The 24,761-nt window shown below is 38.1% G+C and overlaps 1 protein-coding gene across 3 annotated transcripts in view; it reads right to left on the bottom strand.

The window, feature by feature from the left end:
- LOC144432540 (organic cation transporter protein-like) overlaps positions 1-22,898 on the bottom strand; it is a 41,582-nt gene extending 18,684 nt beyond the window's left edge. Inside the window, exon 1 of one of the 3 annotated variants that reach the window (XM_078120771.1) lies at positions 22,579-22,898. In XM_078120771.1, the coding sequence (XP_077976897.1) occupies positions 22,579-22,586 (8 nt within the window). In that variant the 5' untranslated portion in view covers positions 22,587-22,898. Of the gene's footprint in view, positions 1-3,126; positions 3,221-13,303; positions 13,400-22,578 lie in introns of those variants that run through there. The other 2 variants (XM_078120772.1, XM_078120769.1) reach the window with 2 other exon arrangements.
- Positions 22,899-24,761: the final 1,863 nt, after the last annotated feature.

Genomic DNA, 24,761 nt, shown 5'->3' with positions numbered 1-24,761 from the left:
ATACATTTTTGAATGTTTTTGTCCACTTGTGTATGAAATCCTGATAGTATCTTTGCAGTATATGTGATTATTTGACTGCTGCTATGGGCGTGGCCTTGTTGCTAGGCAAATTTACATCCATTTTTTGCATGTTCATTCAATTGTCCATTAACCCGTGTTGTTATTTTCGCAATATATGTGGTCATTTGGCTGTTGCTATGGGCATGTACTTGTTGCTAGGCACATTTGCATACATTTTTGAATATTTGTTCAATTGTCTATTAATCCCTGTTATCTTTGTGAAATACACCATCATTTGGCTGTTGCTATGGGCATGGTCATGGTTGCTAGGAATATTTGCATACATTTTTTTTAATGTTTACTCACTTGCCTACCACATGATGTTATTAGACCAAAATATACTGCCATTCAGTTGTTGCTAAGGGTATGGTCATGGTTGCTAGGGCCAATTGTGTCAAAATGTTTGGAAGAAAATCTGCAGAATAACACTTCTACTTCTAGAAACATTTCACAAAGTTTCAGTCTCATTGACCAAGTACCTTTTGAGATATGTTTTTGACCAAAATTCACATTTTTACACCTAATTTGCATATTAGTAGTTTTGGAATTATAGGTTTTTGACCAAAAAGACACAGTTTTAGCCCAAATTTGCATATTACTAAGGGAATCACCATGTCATGAACAAATCTTAATTTACTCATATCTAAGAATGCTCCCACCAAATTCCATGCCAATTTGCTCTGTAGTTTTGGAGTTTAAGTTTTTTGACCAAAAATCACATTTTTTGACCCAAAACCCACATCTCTGATGCAATCATTTTCATTTGAACAATTTCCATGAACCTTCAGTTTAGTTGTGCTAAAAATGTGTGTACTTCTCATCCTCGGATATGTTGACTGAACTGTACCACACCATCCTCTTTGCAAATAAAATGAACAGCGCCATCCTGCATGGCACAATGTTGTTATCGTCCCAGTTTAGATTTTATAAAATTACCGGCAATGGCATTGTAGCACAACTGTAGTTTTTAAAAATACCGCCAATGGCGTTGTAGCACAACTGTACAGTTTTTCAAAATGTTTATCCATATGGTAGTCCATGCTAACAATAAGTGTTCATTTGGTGAATGACTATCCAGTTGCCTATCCAACCATGTTGCTATCTTTACAATATATGCTATCATTTGGCTGTTGCTATGGACGTGGTCTTGTTGCTAGACATATTTACATACATTTTTTGAATGTTTATTCAATTGTCTATTAATCCCCATTGTTATCTTCGCAATATATGTGATCATTTGGCTGTTGCTATGGGCGTGGTCTTGTTGCTAGGCACACTTGCATACATTTTTTGAATGTTTATTCATTTGTCTTCTATTCCTGTTGTTATCTTTGCAATATATGTGATTATTTGGCTGTTGCTATGGGCGTGGTCTTGTTGCTAGGCATATTTACATACATTTTTTAAATGTTTATTTAATTGTCTATTAATCCCCTTATTATCTTTGCAATATAAGTGATCATTTGGCTGTTGCTATGAGCATGGTCTTGTTGCTAGGCACATTTGCATACATTTTTTGAATGTTTATTCATTTGTCTTTCTATTCCTGTTATCTTTGTGAAATACACGACCGTTTGGCTGTTGCTATGGGCGTGGTCATGGTTGCTACGGTATTTGCATACATTTTTTGAATGTGTATACTCACTTGCCTACCATATGATGTTGTTATTTGACCAAAATATACTGCCATTTGGTTGTTGCTAAGGGCGTGGTCATGGTCTCTAGGGCCAATTTTGACAAAATGTTTTGAAGAATAACACTCAGAAACATCTCACCAAGTTTCAGACTCGGTGACCAAGTACTTTTTGAGATATAAGTTTTTGACCAAAAATGAACATTTTTACACCTAATTTGCATATCACTCATGGAATCATGGTATGCTTAATGTTTCTTTGTCCATACATCCCTAGATACATTCCCATTAAATTTCAGCCCAATCTGCTCTGTAGTTTTGGAATTATAGATTTTCAACCAAAAAGACACATTTTTAGCCCTAATTTGCATATCACTGATGGAATCATCCCGTCATGAACAAATCTTACTTTACACCCCCTTAAGAATGTTCCCACCAAATTTCGCACCAATCTGCCCAGTAGTTTCTGAGTTTAAGTTTTTTGACCAAAAATCACATTTTTTGACCCAAATCACACACCTGTGATGCGATCATTTTGATTTGAACAATTTCCCAACTAGACACCCAAGGTAATGGACCCACCAAATATCGTGGCAATCGGTTCAGTGGTTTTGTACTTTAAGTTGTTTACACACACACACACACACAGACAGACAGACGCCGGGCGATCCCTATAGCACTACTGAACCTCAGGAGGGAGGGAGGGAGGGAGGGAGAGAGGGAGAGGGAGGGAGGGAGAATTATACACCAAGAACAACGGTCGAGGGCCACAGTCTTGACTCTAGTATAGCTCCTGTCTACAGTGTTCCGATTTTACATTACATTACATGTATAACGTAACACTCGACAGGAAGTACAATGTACCCGTATATGGACTCGCGGGATATGGAGCGAGAGTCACGTGCAATTGACAATGGAGGTCGACGTACAATCAACAATTACGATGACTACAAATTTTGCTCGACGGTTATGGTGCATGGTGAGAATTCGAAGCAAATGTCAACCATGGTTATTACATTACAAACTGCTGAATTTGATATATGGTTCAATACGATATACCGTGCCAGCCTTCGATTTGACCCATGCATATACATTACACTTACAGGCCATTCAAATTCACATATGGAACACGAAGACACATGTAAATTAACTATTAAAGACAGGCCTATTGTGTCAATTGCGAAACGTTACCCGGTGTAAACCGTTATATATGCTTTGCACTTAACCATACAGCTAATTAACACTAAATTGTTAGTAACCAAGGCTCAGGTCTGAAATGAAAGTATTACACATGCACCAGTTTCCGTGTTCTTGAGTATCATTTTCTAACGTCAAAATTCAAAGCCATCACCTAATAAATTATGTCATGCCCAGCCATCTCATCATCATGCATGTGGTCGGTCTCATGTACTTTGCAACGTGCATGTACCCACCTCTTTTTCATCACAGCGATTCAAATACAGCTAAGCTTACCACACTGATAGAAAACGCGAGATATCCGAACAGATACAGCGCTGTAGGTACACGTCATCTATGGCCGGCCAGTGACAGTGTTTCCGTCGACACGTGCGTTTGTTTCATGGGCGGATAATGGTACACATGGAACAGTGTATTCACACAACGGGGATGCCCTAGTCAAGCAGGGAATGGGCCGGGGCATTCCAATGTATTACGTATTACGGAAAGTAATTCCTTGGCATTCATTGCCGCGGCGGTACCCTGCCTGCGTTGTTGTCGCAATTGATTGACATATAACACTATGACCAGGTAAAAAAAAAAGTATTATGTTTCCGATAACTTGACCGACCCCAGTTTAAGTCGCCGACCCTAAACATTTTTAGCACAACTGAGATTCAGGGAAAGGGTATTCAAATGTATTACGTAAACACGGAAAGTATTGCCTTGGCATCGTTGCCGCAGTTGTACACTGCGTTGTTATCACAAAAAAATAGCATGATGTTTCCAATAACCTGGACCAACTCTATTCTTGATATGATGATCTCATCAGTGATATGCAAATTAGGTCTGAAAATCTCAATTTTGGTCAAAAAAACATCTTGAAAACTACATGGTGAATGGGGCTGAAACTTGGTTTGGTTGTTTGTGGATGCATTATCTGCACTTTTTGTTCAAAACATTTTGACACATCTGACCCTAGCAACCATGGCCACGCCCTTAGCAACAGTGAAGTCATAATGCATATTACAAAGATAACAACAGACGGGTACACATCGAAACTTTTACATCCTAGGACTAGTATTTTTTTTACAGCCCTGGTAAATGGTTGTGAAAAATATGCCTGTAGCATGGATGACTCTGTGTCACGACTGTTTTGCACATCCCAATACCATAGCTGTGTACTGCACACCTAGCACACAGTTGTACACATACATGTAACAGCTCAGGTGGAAAAATACTCTGTTCATATCTGACTAGCATTGCTCACATAGCTGGTACATGGCTGTGAGAAATACCTCTGTTACAGCTATATGCTCGCATAGCTGGTACATGGCTGTGGGAAAAAGTTATGTTACAGCTATGCTAACCATAGCTGGTACATGGCTGTGGGAAAAAACTCTCGTGTGCATGGATGTTGTAAAAAAACTATGCTGCTATTTTTCACACCCATGTTACATTGATGTTGGCATACCAGTTACACATCTGTCAAATCTAGGTATATTACACTTAGTGTGTTGACCAGAGCTGTTACAGGCTAGGGATATTGTACACATAGCTAGTACAGCCCCCGTGGTTCCACGGAATTGCTACAACTATGTGCATAACCCTGTCCTTGGTGCTCTTCTTCCTAACACTAGGATATGGCCACATAGCATGTGCATATCCTAGTCCTAGGCTGTACTACAAAGTTCCATGTGATAGACCCTTCACCAACGTTGGCGGCAGTTCTATATCGTTCAGGCGATATGCTTTATTAGTTTGTTTATATCGAGGTGTGGAAGTTATTATGTTACAGAACAGTCCTACTAAATTGATATACCATAGACCGTACACGAAAGGGTCTATGGTTATACCATGTAACATATCCTATCAGTAAACAGAGTCACGGGATCATGGTTCATGTGTTAATTATTTAAAAGCTTCATAAAGCTACAGACATTAGTTACATTGATTGTATGTGTTTACATGAAACTTGTCTCATTCCTTTTTACAACGAGCAAGCACATGCACCGGTGTTTTTTCCGGGTTGTACCATTTGTTGTACCATGGATGTATTACTAATACATCCAAGCAAGGTTGTACATAGGGGGGGGGGGGGTGTTTTGCAAATATGACTGACACCTCTTCTAGTATACATGGCAGTGTAGTTGTACCTAGACTCTCTTACAGTCCTCGGAGCTTCGCTTTACTAACATTAACGCTAAATGAATTATTTTGTATGCAGCGATACCATCTACATAACGTACGAGTTCCATGACCGTACTCGAATAACCTTGTACTAAGCGCCCCCATCAACCACATAGAGATAACTAATTCGTTGACGTGTGACTGCGCTATGCGACGCTCCCCGGCCTGTTTTCGCGAAGCTCGATGGTATCGGTCTATCCAAAACAATTCATTTAGCGTTAATTTTAGTAATGCGAAGCTCCGAGGACTGTGAGAGAGTCTAAGTTGTACCTAGTTTTAAGTATCAAGCTATACAGGTCGACTTACTTTTTTTGCGACAAGACGGTTAAATCCTATTATATAACTGTTCCTTTTAATAATAGCTAAAGAAACCACAATTCTAAGTGTTCACATGGTCAATAAATTGAAGGTCGTCTTCTTTGTTCGACAAGGTTTTAATACTTCAAATGGCCGTTCCTTTTTGCCAAAGTGCGCAAAATGTAAATACAAGCTTAAAGTAATTTTATGAACAGTCATTCTTTTACAAGTACAACAGATTCACGGACTACGTTACCTCGAGTCTCAGTCTGATGTTAGCGACGACAGCAAGTTTATGATGAGATCAACTAATATGTAAAAATCATAGATGATGTCATACAACTGATGGGGAGATGACCATGGAGTGCTGATCGAGGGTTATGGGTAGGGGGACAACGGAAGTGTTCCTGTACAAATCGATACGTGTACAAATCGACACAGCAAACAAATAAAGGCCAAATGAATGTTATGTGATGAGAAGTAAAAAAAAACACATCTATAGTCACTCCGGTTTGGTCGTAATTCTTTATCATTTCAATGCAAAGGGACAATAATTACCACATTTTCCAGAAATATCGTAAACAAATACCTTTCTGATCCATACCCATAAGCAATAAGGAATCGTTTGGTAAACTTGTGAAGTAAACAATTATAATGTTTAGTAGCGTTTGTCAGTCTATGCATGCAGCTTGCTATGTCAGGGTACCTAAAACGTTAAGGCCACGTTGTCCCATAACCCTAGCCCTTGTACCATGGCCATACCCTACCCCATACCCTGCCAGTTGTACCACAGATCACGTCCCATAACTCCAACTCTTTATAAACGTTACCACCACAGTATTTCCACCTTGTTCATTATCTCCCCAAGCCCCCGCCCCATCACCAGTTGTATTGTATGTTCTGTTTCACAAAGACAATCTCATCACCCAGCATAAAGTAACAGGACATAATCCATTATATATATATATATATATATATATATATATATATATATATATATATATATATATATATATATATATATATATATATATGTATAAGTGTATATATATAAGTGTGTATATATATATATATATATAAATATATATATATATATATAAGTGTATATAAGTGTATATATTGCGTAACAAGATGGTCGGACTAAACTATTCCTTTACGGGGGTTTACGTCTGTAGTTTGTGAGCGAGTATTTGCCTTCATGGCGACATATAGAGACCAGTTTGGATTTTTGTTCAGTAATATACTCTTTTCAGCATTGATTATACAAAGTTTTTCAGTTAAACAGAGGTTTAACAACGTTTCGTCTCACTTGTATAAGCAGCCGCTTGGGTGATGATATCCACTTGATTTTATATGGTTGGTTCCTTTCCTTCAAATTCCAAACTTGTTTGGATAGCTCTGTGCTGTACTGTAGCTTCTTATGAGTAAATGTCTGTTTGTGGTTTGAGAATCGTTTCTGCTTCTGCTTACTAGTAATACTGTGCAAAACACCTTGCCGTTATCACGCACAGGTCAGTGTGGAATTGATGACCTATTGAGTGTTTACAGTTTGTAGTGAGCTCTCGTTATCAGTTCTTCCATGTTTACTTTTTGTAGTAGTGTTTTGAAGGTGTCAATGAATGTTCGTGGCATCACGGATATCGGGCAGTAATAAATCCATTCGCGGATGGTTCTTGGATACAGTGAATATAGGTAGCAGATTTTATTGAAAGGTGGTTCATTCAGAATGTGTGGGTCGGTATTTTGCCTTGTCGATCTGACTGTGTGTGATTGATTAGGTTGGATGTTGGGGGGTGTGAGACCGTGTACTTCCTTGTAAATAGAAGTTAGTCTGAGTTTCGTTCTTCGGTTTTCAAGTGGTTCCCATTGTAAATTATGCAGTATGTCTGTGACACTAGCTTTAGGATTGTAATTGTGTGTGACGAATCGTGCTGAGCGACGTTGTATCCTTTCTAATCGTTGTTTAACTGTGTTCTCTGTTAGCCCAAAGTATAGTTTTGTGATGTCACTGTTATCTGGTGTGACTTGTGCCCTGTATATTATTATTACGTCAATTGGTTGATAGGCGGCTGCCGTTGAGTGGACTTTATTTGCGATCTCTACAGCTGCAGGATTTATTAGCTTTCTGTGTTTGGTCTGTAGTGACTGACTTGTGTTCGCAAATTGCTAATGTAATATGTGAACACGGTCAGGAAATAGACTAATCGTGATGTACACACTGTAGCTACATGTACGTGAAAGAATGAATTTGAACTACCTTGTGCAGTAGTGGATACTGCAGGTTGTACCATGGTACTAATTTGGGGAGTCAGTTACATGAAGACATATTAAAGCTTTAGCAGCAGCTGCAACAACAACAACAACAACAACAACAACAACAACAACAACAACAACAACAACAACAACAACAGCAGCAGCAGCAGCAGCAGCAGCAACAACAACAACATAATAAAACATTTTGAACACACGCGTGAAAGAAACAGCCGTTGCTGCTGCTGTTGTTGTTAAAACTTTGAAACACACAGAAGACATCTTTGTATCCAGGTTCAAATGAGTTAAACCGCAAATGATTTTTCACATTAGGAAAAGTACATATCAACATTGACAACACAGATTTTAGGGGTAGTATGGGGAGGGAACCTTTCGCGTCCTTTCTGGATAACATTACATTTTGTCCTAGCATACATAAAAGCTTCAGCTTTACTATAATTTATAATGGACATCACTACCTTTATTTGTCACCAGATGTTTGTTTTACCCTGGCATGATATTATTGTGTTTGTCACGTCTCTGGTATACTATGGTTACCGTAATGATGGAGACAAGAGGTCAATAAACCTGTCACTGTTTTGACCAGACAGTCAGCGACCTTATCAATATGTGCACACTGATGTAACACCTGCCATTGCAGCCTAACTTGTGTACATAATATGTACACGCATACATACATACATACATACATACATACATACATACATACATACATACATACATACATACATAAAGAAATAAAGAAATAAAGAAATCATTTATTGCTAACGCAGAAATCTATACGGATACAATGCATATGCATAAACATAAGCACATTGGTGATTTTAAAACTGAAACGGTATTGCACTAGATAACACTGAGTTATTCCTCCATTTCATCAGTAATTTAATGTTTTCAAGTAGCCATATGGATGAGGATTGGGTATTTAATTTGGAATTTTAATTTACAAAACAATTTTATCATGGCGTCCTACTTGAAACATCATTTGAAACAGCACAGACCAATCTGTATTTGTAATTCAATATGTTGCAAAAAAAGCTTTAAAAAAATGTGTAAAATATCTAATTTGTTATTGTATGTACAATAACCAATTCAAACACACTTTTGCCATTTATTGAGTTACAAACAAGGATTTGGCATATGTTGTTTCATGTTGATTTTTCAAGTAGGAAGCCATGATAAAATTGTGTTATAAATTAAAAATCCAAAATAAATACCCAATTCTCATCCATATGGTCACTTAAAAAATATGAATAGGAATAATTTTCTCAAGACACAACTATATGATTGGATGGTTTAGTGGACATTCAAGCTCAAAAAACAGAAAGCCCAGGAAATGAACTCAAGGAGCAAAATCATTGTTGTGAGCGCCATCTTGAATTTTCGACAGTCAGAAGTTACCGGGGTCAGCGACCTCCCTCTCAAATGATTCTATGTACCATGTTGATCAACTGTGTCAAAGTTGGTCCAGCGTGTATTTAACTCCATATTGGGTCTAACCCCCCTTTCCCTACTACTTGAATTGAGCTACATTGTTTCTGTTTATTATTTTTTAAAGCAGAAAAACATAACGTTCTTTTAAGTATTTTAAAAATCCTAAATTAGTATACTGTTTCTCACCCATATGACCACTTGAAATAACAGGGACAAGGTGTCACTATTTTGGTTTGTAAATAAAACGGTACCGTATGGTTCAGGTCTTTGTAATGTAATCGATGCCCCTTTAGATAGCCGTAGGTTTCATATTACTTGTACACTTATTAAGAATTTAAAGTTACACAAATTGAACGCCAATCCATTGAGCGGTACAATACGTCTTCGAATTCCACAGCACCCCCCCCCCCCCGGTAAAATGATAGGGGTCGGGGTTGCTTCCCACGTGACAGATCCCGTTTAACCTTTCAAATACCACTTTTGAAGGGATTTAAACAGGTTTAGCTACTAGAAGCATAGTAGCTAATCAAACATGTACAATTCAATATTTACAAATCTGGCACATTTAAAACTGAAAACATAGCCAATAACACAACACTGGGTTTTTTCACAAGAAACAAGCGACAGAAGACTTGTTTCTGCCTTTACTACAAAATAAAAATGATGAACAGTTTCTGAGATAGAATATATATAATTTGTTCACACTGACAACTCAACACAACACAACACAACACAACACAACACAATACCGTTAGGGTTTTTGCAAACCATAGATTCGTCTTAGTTAGAAGAAATATGCATACATGATTGAACATGCATACGTAGTTGGACTTGGGTAGATCACGGTACCGTAAAAGGTCTGTAGTTTGACTGTGATCAGTGCCAGTGGTGTGGTGACAGACAGACAGACATACACAGACAGACAGACAGACAGACAGACAGACAGACAGACAGACAGACAGACAGACAGACAAAAACATTCAAGTGCATGGCTTCAAACTTACTGTACCAAAGTGATTATATTTCGTTATATACGTACACAAACCAGTCTGGATATTTATGTCAAAGGACAAGAATGAATAATGGCCTATTGATTTAGCACCCCCCCCCACACACACACAGTCTTTTCAGACCAACACTTCCATACCAAATTAGTAGTCCTGCAAGTAAGCTAACCCGACCTCTAATCGTAATTACCTCTACCATTAATATCTACGATTTATATGTACACCGAATACCACAAGGCTTGAAAAGCCAAGTCCTAGCTGTGTGTATGGAGGCATTATGTCCATTCATCACAACAACTCTCGTTTTCTAATTCAGTTTGTCCATGCATGCATGTCATGCATTTATATATACAGTGACCCATTTTGGTATGTTAAGGTTGAGGTTTCATTTGACCCTTCTTATTTTTTCGAACAATTAATTCTGATCAAGATACCTCTAGAAAAACACAAGACCACATTTCAGAGCAAACTGGCCAGTAAGCTTAGTTGTTGTTTTTTTCAGTTTATTTTGTTTTGTTTTCGGTTTGTTTTTTTTTTTGGGGGGGGAGGAGGGGTGCGGTTTGATCAATCTGGCTTTTTTAATACTAACTTCGTACACTGCAATGACCATTTAAATTTGATTTGAGTAATTTGTCCATCTTTACACTTGTACTGTCTAAATACTATCCCCATTACATACTATATACAGCTCAATCAGTCTGGCAGTTTTAATTGACAGACATACAGTCATATAAGGGAAGATCTTAAGGGGCGAGATCAATAGTTCAATGTGGGTTAAAAACCCCAGCTTAATTCATTTAGTTAGGCCTCAGACCACACCCCTTCTAACTAAATTGGCCACAATTGAAAATATTTCCAATCAATTTCCAATCATTTTGTAGTGCTATGAACACAAATCCGGTACGTTGCTTAAGAAAAATTTATAGTCTTTCTTTTGTTGACACTTTACTTTATTTTAGTGCTGTTCATTTACTATTGCGAACATTCTTCTATTTCTCAATTTGACGACATTTTTATTTAGGGGTATAAACAGATCCATTTAAAGTAAAATCGATTTTGTAGGAACTAACCCACCCACCCAACCCCAAAGTAAAAGGATTTAGTTTTTTTAAATCCTAAATTGGACTTTTGATGTCACCCCCTAACAACGCCCATAACAACGCTGAAATTGTAATGTTTATAACAATTATAAATGAAAAAATATAATTGTTCCGTTTTGTTTCTTACGCTTTGGTAAATTTAAGTTTGAGAAAGAGTTTCGATAATGTTTGTTTTCTTGACGATGCAGAGAATTTATTATCATTAATTTACATTCCGAGGTCAGACGTCACAAAATGTCAATGCCTTTCACCAGCAGTTTTTATTACTACAACCAGTGACATGCAAGCATTTACAAGCGAACTTGTTACAAACAGGAAAATAAGGTACGTGAATTAGATAGATTAATAAAATTTGGCACAGCATGTTGGAACTACAGATGTATTACATTTCATGGTTTGATAAGAACCGTTTTATGGTCTCTTTATGTGTGCACATGAAATACCAGGGGAACATGAAATTAGTTTGTGAATATGAACTATTGTGTAAATGGTCTTACAACTGTTCTAGGCAAACCGTGAAATGCACTGTAAGTCTGCACACTTCTAATATGCTGTGCCAAATGGTATTAATCCAATTCATTTAATATTAATTACCTTCCTCATTTGTAACAAGTTCCATTTATAAACGCTTGCTTGTCACTGGTTGTATATCACTGGCAATAACATACACAATGTTTACTTTTTACTTTTTCAGTTAAAAGTCTCAAATAAGTATTCGTTTCGAAAAGAAATTCACATTTTCGACTAAAATATATGTATGTATAATTTTGTTTTTGAATGGGCACAACAGTCGTGAATTTATGGAAGCAGATATATTATTGCCTTGGAAAAAAAGTGTGTATGGAATTGAATTGTACAGACCACGTTTAAACGTGTCTGTCCCGGAACAACGTTTGTGCTAAATTGTAGACAACCGATGTAAGTTCAATCCCAGGTCAAGTAAATGCACTCTGTCGGACTGCTGTTAGCTGCATTTAAACACCGTCGATGGCGATATACGTTTACATTCCATACATGAGATAAAGCGGCATCGACGGACATTCTTAGGTCGAGAATGGCTTTTATATAATCTGATGACAAAGACATCGACTATATCTCAACGAGTTCAATCTAAAGTTGGACCTTGACAGTTATCCTCTCACGAATAAGTACTACTAAATCCATTTGTTGGCTCTGAAAGAGTTGTTTTTGTCGGCTTTGAGAACTTAGGCTGGGGTCAGAATTTACGGCAGGGGGGCCTGGAGAGAAATATATTTTTGTCAAAATATTTTCGCAGTCCTCCATTTGCGCTCTCAAAAAAAGAGAGAGAGAGAGAGAGAGGGTGTGTGTGTGTGTGTGTGTGTGTGTGTGTGTGTATGTATGTATGTATGTGTGAGGGAGACAACAAAGACAGACTAGATATATATATATATATAGATAGACATACATACATACATACATACATACATACATACATACATACATACATACATATATACATACACAGACAGGCACACAGACAGACATGCAGAGGAAGACACTCAAATACGTTCACATGGCAGTCACCAAACTCATCACTGAATATAGGTTTTTAGAAGGTATTGAGGCTAAATTGTTTTAACGACCGCTTCTGAGGTTCAATTTGGTTCAACTCATCAAATATCTCGCCCCCCTTTCAGACCATCATAATTTCGATCCCCCCTTTCAACCCTCAATTAATTGTTCATGCCCCCACCAATTTCTCTACAACCCCCTCCCTGTCGTAAATTCTGACCCCTGCCTGGTAACGTACAGGGACCAACCCTGCAGTGTAGGAAGTTGAGTATGATGTATGTCATGACATGGAAGCAGATTGACTGAAATGCAAGACGTAAACCGATCGCCATTTCCTTGGAAAATGTGTGATCCACGTGATGGGTATACACCAAACTTTACTACGGACGTTTCTTAAGTACACATTTAGCGTACTTCAAGGTCAACCCTTTGACTAGAGCTGGACTGGAGGGACGTCGACTGGGTCGATCGTGATAAACACTAGCTGCGACACGCTAGCGCTGAGTTCTAAACTGTAAACAGCATGTCATGGAGATACTATAATGTAGATGAGCTAAACAAGGAACTTCACCAAACAACAAACAAGTTTGCCGTGTACATACCTGTTAACAAATCCGGTAAACGCCAACTGAAACTGTCGTTTTATAACTACAGGTGTACCCAGAAACTGTGCATCGTGTGGGAAAAGATCCACTACTGAAAGGCATTAGCACTTAAAGCGAGGTCATATATACAAAAGGCTTTCTCTACAGTTCACTGCAAGTTGAATATAGCAAGAGCTGTCCAATCGATACGCCCTTTCCACTATTATGTAAATCGCCAGAGTTCAAACTTAAAAAGCCATTTTAAGCACACATTTACCGAGAATTGGTTCTAGCACATTAACACAGTGATGTACATGCGAACGTACTGTCGTCACTTTGTTACGAAAGGCAATACCTCCCCACCCAACACACACATACATACATACATACATACATACATACATACATACATACACACACACACACGCATACATACATACATACATACATACATACATACATACATACATACTTTAACATAAAAGTAACAACTGTGCCTCTCTCTCTGGACTGGGACCGGAGGGGGGGGCTGCACCCCGACCCTACAAAGCACAATTCAATAACTTGAACCTGTACAAGTCTTCCAGAACAACATCAATTTGTGAAAATAAGAACTTGAAATATCGCTGGATAGGTGCATGGTGAAATTCCATGAGTCTAGTGTTTCTTTTTACATTTGTAAGTTGATTTACAGATGGAAAGCATCCATTACGTCATATTTTACATTATTCACATTCATTTCTTATTTCGCAATTCAGAACAGCTGCGTGCACGTGGTAGACAGACTTACAGGACATGTTAATAAAAGGAAACGTAATCCACCATAACCAGGTCCCGTTACAAGTGGTGGCACCAGCGCATGTGATTGTCACTTTGGACAGAGGAAATGCAGTGAGGAAATAACATTAATCACTCTCCGCCTCCATAGGCCGTAACTAAGCAACCATACAGATCCTGTCCCTGCATGTGACTAGTGTACTGTGTTTACGTAACCTAGAAACATCGGTATTTCAGATCAAATTACTCCTTTTACAAGACTCCTGTCAACTGTGTCTACTTCCCATCACCCTTTATTTAAAATGTTTCTTAACTCCCAGCTGCCAACAATTACAATTATAACAACAATGTCACCTGCATAAACAACAACAACAACAACAACAACAACAACAACAAAAACAACAGCAGCAGCAGCAGCAACAAAAACAACAACACCGCCACAACAGCAACAAAATACACCAGAGTTCAGTAAAAACCCAACACACAAAATAACTATTCTCAAACGCTTGTTTGTAAAATATTGTCTTTTTCCGAAAAAAAATTCTGAAAACAAGTATCAAATTTTTGTAACTTTTTGACCCATATGAGATAATTTTTAGCTTTTTTTCCATGATAAAACAGACATGATTCTCGTCTATAAATAGGTTTGAAAATGTCATTATTTTGTGTCAAAAGACACACGAGATTCCACATTTTTCAAGACTCGCGTTGTCGTGTGACGCATGCGCACTTAGCCTGGGTCAGCGTGGTTGATAAATTTGTTCCACATGTACATTTACCATGCTTTAATTATGTTTCCAGTCTTATTTTATTCCAACACGGTTTCCTCTTTCTCTGTGTTAAAATACACACGTCAGTTTATTAGTATTTGTTTGAAGTGACTGATGAACGGTGAAACTTCAGCAGATTATTGAAAACCTCGAATTATAAGAAGTGGGTGACCCTCAGTGAAGTCGCACGCCATTGGTCAATATGATTGTATACGAGTAACAGTGATAGTTTAGTTTTTTTGCAGGCTGTGTATAATTCTTTAAATTTAATCCCAAGAATAAAACCTAATAATAAGCTACGATGCAATGTCATGAGAAATTTACCCACAAATCAAAAGGTATTTTTGTGCGAAGGACAATAGTTTTGTCAAATTGTAATTTTCTATGATACTCAGTATATGCAGTTATGTTGTTTTTGTTTTAACACCAATTCGTTTTATTTCATGAACCAGTCCACGGCACTGTATCGTTAAGGTTGTTGTTGTATAGGCATCGTCGCAAACTACAACGTACTCTTTTACGGCACGGTCGAAACGTGTCGTCCAGATTTCGAAGTGCGTAGCGGAAGATATAACAGCTATGGTTCGCGAGAATGTCCCAGTGTATAGGCTGTGTTTCATCCAATTCTTTATTGTGTGTGTGTGTATATATATATATATATATATATATATATATATATATATATATATATATATATATATATATATATATATATATATATAACTCGGTGAGTATCAATCTGCTAAGACAGTGCTCTATACCACAGTGGCAGAGCGCAATATATATATATATATATATATATATATATATATATATATATATATATATATATATATATATATATAGTGTTGTAACTTTGGTAAAAATAAAGATATTGAAAATAATAAAGTATAGTTTGTTTACATTATGATGAAATATGACACCTGTGTATATTATTACATATTCTGTTGATATTTATTCTACACATTTTGCTATGGACGGCTACATTTGCGTTACATAGGCTATATGACATAAAGGATGAAACCGTATGTCCTTTTGGGATTAAGACCATGAACATGCTGAATTTCTGTTTTGTGTAACATTCTTTAGGAGTTGATTAGCATCTACCAGTGGTAGTGTAATCTGAAATCCGCGATTGCAATACCCATTCACGACCTATATTTTTTCCATGGTTGTCCTCTCGAAATTTGACTCCTTTTATTTCTTGAACCAAGGCACAATGCCAGTTTTTCGTTGTAAAGGCCAAGGTCCACTATATAAAGAGGATTATGGGTAATATATGCATATGCGGGAAATTCAAACTGCTGTAAGGAGCACTGACTTTGCCCTCATGTCTTCATCCCATTTTGCACTGAAAAAGTTTCATAATTTTACAAATGATTTGGCATCCTGCTATGTGGCAGGCTACACGTGCTTTACATAGGTCGGGTTTAACCGCACAGTGTTGGGGTTTAGACCTCGACCTTGAACATGGTGAAATTTTAATTACGTAACATTCTTTACTCATTGTTTACCGGTGGTAATAATCTAAAATCAACTGCAAAACCCATTCACTTGACATATGGAGAATATATACTATACTTTCATTGTGCGAATGTATTATCTCCCTTTCAAATAATGTCAATGGTCTTTAATTGGAAATTTCTGTGTATTGTACCTCAAGACATCTTTTTGTGGTCTCGGATTGTCGTTCAAGGCCAGATCATAGACCCTACACTGGCCAGATTAACTAAAGTCTTACAGTTACATAATCATTTAGCACACTGCGACATAACATGAATAATGAACATAATTGTGCCGAACCTTTCCCTGCCCTGAGCATGTCACTTTTAGTAAGGGAGTTGTCATTATTTCAATAATGGCCAGGAGGGAGTGGGGGGGGGGGTGTTGGAGGAACAGTCAACATTTTGTGTAATCGCGTCACTAATTTGAATAACTCCCTGTTCTGCACAAGTTTTTGGAAACCCCCGAGAATGTTATATTTGTCAATACACTAATCCAGCGACTATGGCATGCAATGCTGTCATCAACGTCAAGAGTGGGTTAATTCTTCCTAATGGGTGATTTCCAGTTGGTATAGCAACCACTTAGTCTTATATGTAACCAATCACCAAAAAACGGAGTATGACGTGGCACCCATCTTCTCAACTCATAGCTTCATAATTATGTAAAATACGGCCAATTCTACATTTGACCAGGTCAGAAGGCTATGAGAGTCTATGGATACTTTATAGCCTACATGATGTAGACTTGAGAACCGCTATCGCTACACTATATATTCCGGTATCCTAATGAATTTTTGAATTTGCGTTCCGAACACAGGTATCAATACTTATGGCTACTCCGATGAAATTTCACATTTTTGAGCTAAAATAATACATTTTCTCTACTTCTTTTCTGTACTAGTTTCTTCGAAATTCATGAAATTACGGACAGTACATACGTAGCCTTACATACGAGATCAAAAATACACACAAAAGGACAAACACGTACGTGCAGCAACAAATACCATAACAAGACAAATGCAAACGTGGAGGTTTTCATTTTGTTAACGTTACATGTAACATTGAATGTGTCACTGTACATTTTCATAGAGTTAACCTTTGTCGGCGTATACACGCATCAGTGATCATGGTCTTATTTTTCTATTGTTTACTACAACTAGTGAAGGCAAGATGGACGGGGCCTGATGAAAGTAATAACCGTAGTGAACAGAGCTCGAAGGCATTGAATTTATCAATGTCTCTCTTCTATCAAAAGCACTTCAACAAAGCCTTTCTTCTGATTTATTCGTTCGACATTCACTTGCGACACTACTTGACAAAGAATGCAACAACAATAATCCTCTTCAACTTCGCAGACACCTGTAAAGTCGTCGGAGATGGCATATTTTCAGATGTACCCGATATGTTGCTATCCTACGATACATAAAACCCTTATAATTGCAGTAACATTCATATTTCAAAGCTACATTAAAGTTGGTGAGACAATTTCACTACAGTTTCAGTTAGTGGTGGGTGGTGGTGGTGGTGGTTGGATGGGAAGGGGCGTTTGGCGTCATTGCGATTGCCGAATTTCATTTTCGCATTTCTAACCAAATTTCGAAAACTATCACGCCTTAAATGATAAAAGCTTCTGTATATCTGTATTACTAGTGAGATGTTGATAACCGGTAGGTTTGTACCGATCAATTCAATTTCGATTTCAAGTCACGGCCACCGTCTTTTCTGTGGCAGTCTCTATATTTGAATGGAGGTCTTTTTGAGTGGGTAAATTGTACTATTCACAATTACACTTTTCGAGTAGGCACAAGCTAAGCGAGACCAGCCAATTAAAAAAAAAGAGCTATCCGTTCGCGTTGAGAAGTCTCCTAAACCACAGTGACTTTATTGTGCAAAAGTAGGTATGGCGTGACTTGTGTACATAGATGTCGAACTCCAGTGACCCTAATCTATTCATTCAGGGATCCGCATTTTACCAGTCTTGATAGCGTCCTTGGACAATAGAACAATACAAGACACTGTGCCAGGATTGTACTGGATGAAAGCCGTGTAAATATTCATTCTATTCTCAGCTTGGGTGACCGTTCACAAAGTCCTGTCGGGAAAACCTTGAAGATGATAGGGGCTTGGAGGAATTATACTGACAGTATAATTCCTCCAAGATAGGGGTTAGCAGGTCATCGCGTACGTGCCATCTACTGTTCTTAGCAATCCTTGCAGCTACTATAATTGGTTGCCCCCTCCTATTCTTTGACTAGCGTGATGGAAGGGGGGGGGGGGGGTCATGTTGTTTTGAAAAATAAAGTTAAAAAAGTATTTCGCTCTATGCTGCTTCTGTCAGGCTGTACGACTTGATAGCTTGTATTACGGCTTAAATAAAGTTCCAAGTCGTTCAAAGAAATCAAAAGTTAATAATGAACTAGCACACACTACAATAATCACTGTTTCATAGTGATGGAGAGAGAGAGAGAGAGAGAGAGAGAGAGAGAGAGAGAGAGAGAGAGAGAGAGAGAGAGAGAGAGAGAGAGAGAGAGAGAGATGGGATGGGTGGAGGGAGTGAAAGGGGTTGAATAAAAAGCCTACGATGACAGCAACAGCCTGGTAAGTCTCATGTGAATTGTATTTACAGAGAACACACCAAAGCAGGCACCAAAGGGCATCTGTGTCATTATGGACTACTTTATTGTGCAAATACCCATCAACCGTGAATACCTTTCTAATATCAAATGGCATATTCTCTAACCTTCTGGTAACCAATTAAAAAAAAAAAGCCTACGAATAAATGAGTTTATTGAAGACAGTGCGTTCCTTTAAATGATTGAAATGTATGCATGTCTGTCTGTATATGTATGTACGTACGTATGTATGTATGTATGTATGTATGTATGTATGTATGTATGTATGTATGTATGTATGTATGTATGTACGTACGTACGTACGTACGTACATATGCATGTATGTATGTATGTATGTATGTATGTATGTATGTATGTGTGTATGTATGTATGTATGTATGTATCTATGCATGCATGTATGTATGTATGTATGTATGTATGTATGTATGTATGTATGTATGTATGTATGTATGCATGTCTGTTTATGTATGCATGTAGTTATGTATGCATGCATGCATGTCTGTGTGCATGTCTGTATGGATGTATGTATGTATGTATGTATGTATGTATGTATGTATAATAATAATAATGTTGGTTTCTTATATAGCGCTTTCCCACTCCGTGCTCAAAGCGCTTTACAATTATTACCCCTGGCTCGGATCAGAACAGCACAACGGCCCTTTAGTCTTCCTCAACTCCCCGGGGAGCATACAATCCATTGCAGCCATTTAAGCGCATAGGATTAAAGCCTTCACATTGCAACCTACATCCTACCAGGTCCCCAGTTATACAGCTGGGTTGACTGAGGCACAGTCGTGGTTCAAATCTTGCCCAAGGACTTTAGCCACTCAGAAACAAACAGCAGGCAGCGACGGGGCTCGAACCTGCAACCTGTAGATTCCAAGCCGGTCACGCTAACCATTCACCCATCATGACTCCACATGTATGTATGTATGTATGTATGTATGTATGTATGTATGTATGTATGCATGCATGCATGTATGCCTGCCTGCCTGCCTGCGTGTGTGTGTGTGTGTGTGTGTGTGTGTGTGTGTGCGTGCATGATGGACCAGTGGATAGTATGTTTACTGACCTGGTGATGCTCTGTTAACAGGGTGAAAGCTAGTCAGAACATTTGGAAACCCTTTGGATGAGTTTTGTTGAGACCATCCACATTTCATTTGTGTTTTTATATATGTATGATCAGATTACCCTAAGGAGGGCAATTAAACAATAATAAATGTCTCTATGCCTTCAGCTAAGGTGTTATATCACTTTATATTGACAGATACATGTGAATGTATATATCATAGTCAACTCAGTAAGTAATTTATCTCCAGTTCTAGGGTCTATGGTGTCAAATGTGAGGCCACAGAACCACAGATTACAGAAAGACAAGGAAAACAGAAATTCTAATATAACATTCAAATCTGCCTGTGTAGTCCGATCATGCTTTGCACTCACTGTTATGTAATATGTACATTGTATTTAGCATTGAACATGGCAACTTCCTAATAACAGATAATATTTGCTATTTTATGTCAAATGGCACAAACTTGGTGTTGTTGTGAATTCACCACATGCTATGGGTTAGGGGAGCATCAAATTTTGGTACACCACATGAAATTGCTGTGTGGCAGTGTATGTCATAGATGCACTGGGTCAGAGTCAACTCAACAAATCAGGGTTTTTTTGTGGGTGATGAGAACCTACATGTTCATGCTATATCAATGTAACCCTTGGGGCCCTGTCCCAGTTGGAGGAAGGGCAGGGTGTGTGTGTGTGTGTGTGTGTGTGTGTGTGTGTGTGTGTGTGTGTGTGGTGGGCTGGGGCGGTGGGTAGAGTGGGGGGAATCCTGTCCCTGCCTTTGCTGTAAGATTGTGTATGGAATGAAAACAGAGAATAAAACAATCTTGCAGAATTAGGATGTGTATTTAAAGATGTTATTTTTAGTCTGTTATTATATATGTGTTTTCTGGTCATACTCAACAAGTATTGATAAAATTTGGTTGAATGGCCTTTGTGCTGTCAAACTACTTTCAAACATATTACATTCTCAAATTTGCCAGTTGAAAGCTGTTTTCCCCCCACTCTGTTTGTCATCAGTGTGCCCTCTTCAAGAGGGCAAGAGGCTCTTGTGACAGTCAATTTTTTTTGTTGAGTCATTCAGTAAAGTGGGTTTCTTGTGAGCCAAGCTACAGTAAGAGATAGATTAACATCACATTTTGATGTGTCAAAATTGGCAGTATGAGTCAGTGGTGTCTCCAATGGGTTAGAAGCCACTCTGGTTATCATATATGATGTCAGTAGAACAGATGTTTGACTCCATTCTTTAGAGTAGTGGTAGTGAAGTCACCTTATTGGAATCTAGTGATTCCATGACCATTAGGAGGTCACCTGACCAAACAGCATAACATCATTATATGCTAATGATGTCAGAGTAATTCGGCTGAAAGCTACCGGTACATAGTCACTTAAAAGAAACAAGATTCCAGTATTAAAGGTAACTTCACTAACATAATGTTAGTAGAATATAAATTGATACTTGACTCCATTTTTATACAGTAGAGTAGTAGTTATCTTATTGGAATCTAGTCTTTGAAGTGACTATATAGCTTTTGTCCGAATCACTCAGATGTCATCACCACAACACGAAAAGTCCAATTTACCCACCTTTACCCAACCTTTACCCTACCTGTGACCCATCTAACCGCCATCTCTGTCAGGGGGTAGTACGAGACGCAGTACCACTTTTGACTGTCTACAGCCCCCAGTGGAGAGATCACTGGGGGTAAATTAAATCAAATTTTTGTCTCATACTCACCACATTTACACATCCTCTGCTCAAGATTTACCTCGGTGGAGAGACATGGTCAAATATGACTTTTCGTATAGTGCACAGTAATGATGTTATGAGGTGATCACATGAAAGCTACGTAGAGTCACTTCAAGAACTAGATTCCAATAAGGTATTAACCCTATTACTACTAATATATTGTGTCGTTTTTACAGATAATAATAAGGATATTTTGGAGCAGTTATGCAGCAGTGTCCCCATAATGGCTCTGGAAGTTTGGCAATAACTTTCCAACATTTGTTCTCAAAGTCATACATTTCTATCTCATGTATATTGTGGTGTTGTGTGCTCCTTCCTCCAATGATGTACAAGTTGTTGTTACACACAGCTAATGTAGATGACTGTCTTGGATGATTAGGAACCCCAGGTAATGAACCAGTCTCATTTCTTTCAGGATTATGGTACATCAGAGTAAAGTCATTCACTAAGATGAAAATATTATCTCTGATAGTGGCAGCATATGCAGAGTCCAGTTTCTGTTCAAATATATGCACGCTCTTCCAGCCAAACGTGTGTGGGAAACCAAACTCGGTTTGTAAAACACACCAGTGCAGTTCATTTTTGATAACGGCATACACTCTGTCTGACCACACAGACACCGCTAAACATTCTTCTCTTAACTTCGGTAGTTCATGCCAATGTCCCGTTGTCTGCCTCAGAATAAAAGGACCTGATCTGTTTCCAAGTACAAGGACAGAATAACTATTTGGAGAAAGAATTTGGATTGTTTGCTGTTTGTTGGAGGCTGGAAAAGGTCTTTTATACCACTCACCTGAACATGCGTCATATACAAAGAGATTTCCTCTCTTAGTTGCTGCATAGATACTGTTGCCATGGAGACCAAACATTGCAGCTGAAACCACATTATCATTAGCTGGCAACTCCAATGGTGTAGAAAAAGTCCACTCATTTGACATAGGATCGAAACATAAAACTTTGTGTACCTCTTTGACTCCTTTATAACTTTCATTGTAGTAACCACCTAGGGTTATCATGACTTCAGCTGAGTACTTACGTATCTGCATGCGGCGTTCATCAACTTTGAGTCGTTCAGCCGTTGATAATCTCTGAATCGACTCTCCTTCTTGGATCAGATTTCTGACAACTTCATTTCTAATCAGAAGACTGTCGTTGTTGATATTTTTCTTGACGAAACTTGGAGATATGAAAGCAAACCTCACTTCTTGTAGAAGTTCATCCAAATACACCAGTCTTTCATCTTTACATCTGGCCCAGCGGAGAACGCCCTCATATAAACACTCTTCATTTTCTATGCAAAGTTCATTAGAGGAAATAAATTCAAGCAGGTGGTCTTTGTCCAGATGTAAAAACTCCTCTTCAACAATAACAGCACCAAAGTTTTTGATTGCAAAGTCTTTTGCAGCCTTGCAGAGCATTTTCTGATTAATACTCTCAGCATATGCATACATTCCCAAACAGTTGTTGATGCTAATAGACTTGACAAATTGTGCTGCACAGATTGTGATTAAAGATTCAACTTGACACATGCTGGCAGTTGTTATTAAAGCCTGCATGGTTGATTCTTGTGCCTTTATTTGACCGGAGTACATGAAATCCACTATGGTTTCTATACTAGTCACATCTGTTCCGTACATGGGTACCTTCAACTCATCTCTTTCTCGCATGGCGTTGGTAAACATAGCCTTAAAATACAAACTGCGGGCTGCCAACACAGATCTGTGGCATGGGATTTCTTTGTCTTCTACACACAGAATGACATCCCTTGACCAATCATCATGTCTTAAAACAGACAATGAATCAATGACATTCTTAAGGTATTCAAAGTCATAACACTTGTAAAAGAATTCATTTGAACTCTTGCTTCTCTTGCCATTGCAATCATTCCTGTTTTCACCCACAAGGTCCATATTTGCTTGATCATAATATTTTTCACATATTTTAACAAGGGAGGCGATTCCAAGTATTTTCCCTGCTTCCAGGAGGGTGTCAATGTTAGAGTTAGTGAGAGTACACTTTGCTGTATACAAATACTGGAGTATCATTTCCAAAGAGTCTTGTTCAACATCATCCACCTGGCATATCTCTGTACTATGACACTGAGTCTTCCGATCCTCCCCATCTACCGAGAATCGCTGTCTAAACATATCACAGGAAGCAGCAAGAATAACTCGATGACAAAGGAATAACTTTCCCTTTGCACTGAGAGTGATGTCAGTTAACGTTCCTTCAGTTCGTAGATTATTCATGGCTTCAAGCAGGAGAGTGGGGTTTGACATGCTCTCATGCACAAAATAAGGAGGGTCAAGATTTCCCTCAGTGTTACCCTGGTTACTCATGGTTTCCTGAAATGAATAATAAAGGAGGAGGAGGTGGCGGGTTACAAATGCAAATCTTGATCCAAAGTGAAATTAACACACATACATGCACAGACACAGATACACAAATTGTTTCATAGTCCTACTTGCAGACGGAGATTGATGGAACTTGATGCCAATATTGTCCCTTCTCTTTATATTATATTGTTCTTAGATGGGACGATGTCAGAATTGAGTTGCAGTTTACACTGTCTGCAAGCATGATTACTAACAATATAACTGTATGTCTTGGAAATTACATACATACAATGCTTATTACCATGGGTAGCCCTTGAACATTTATTCTGCACTAGCTGTAACTGGGACATTTTTCTTCATCAAGTATTACCACTGTTAAGATGAGTATGGTTTTGAATCTGTCAACATGTTAAAACTGTTCTAGTTTGTAACTGTACTGTAGTATACATTTTTGATCTGACACCAAAATTACCTATAATTTGACATTGTACATGTTCATCAGTGGTCGCGATCTTATCCGTAAGTAACAAGTTAAAATCGTGATTACCGTTGAGGGGGCTAGTTTTTGGTTGTGGACACAACAATCATCAAGATTTATTGAGACACTGTGATTTATATTGCTCCATATATCATGTACACG

Source organism: Glandiceps talaboti, chromosome 3 (genome assembly GCF_964340395.1).
Source record: "Glandiceps talaboti chromosome 3, keGlaTala1.1, whole genome shotgun sequence".
NCBI lineage: Eukaryota > Metazoa > Hemichordata > Enteropneusta > Spengelidae > Glandiceps > Glandiceps talaboti.
This window is presented reverse-complemented; position numbering and strand designations above follow the sequence as displayed.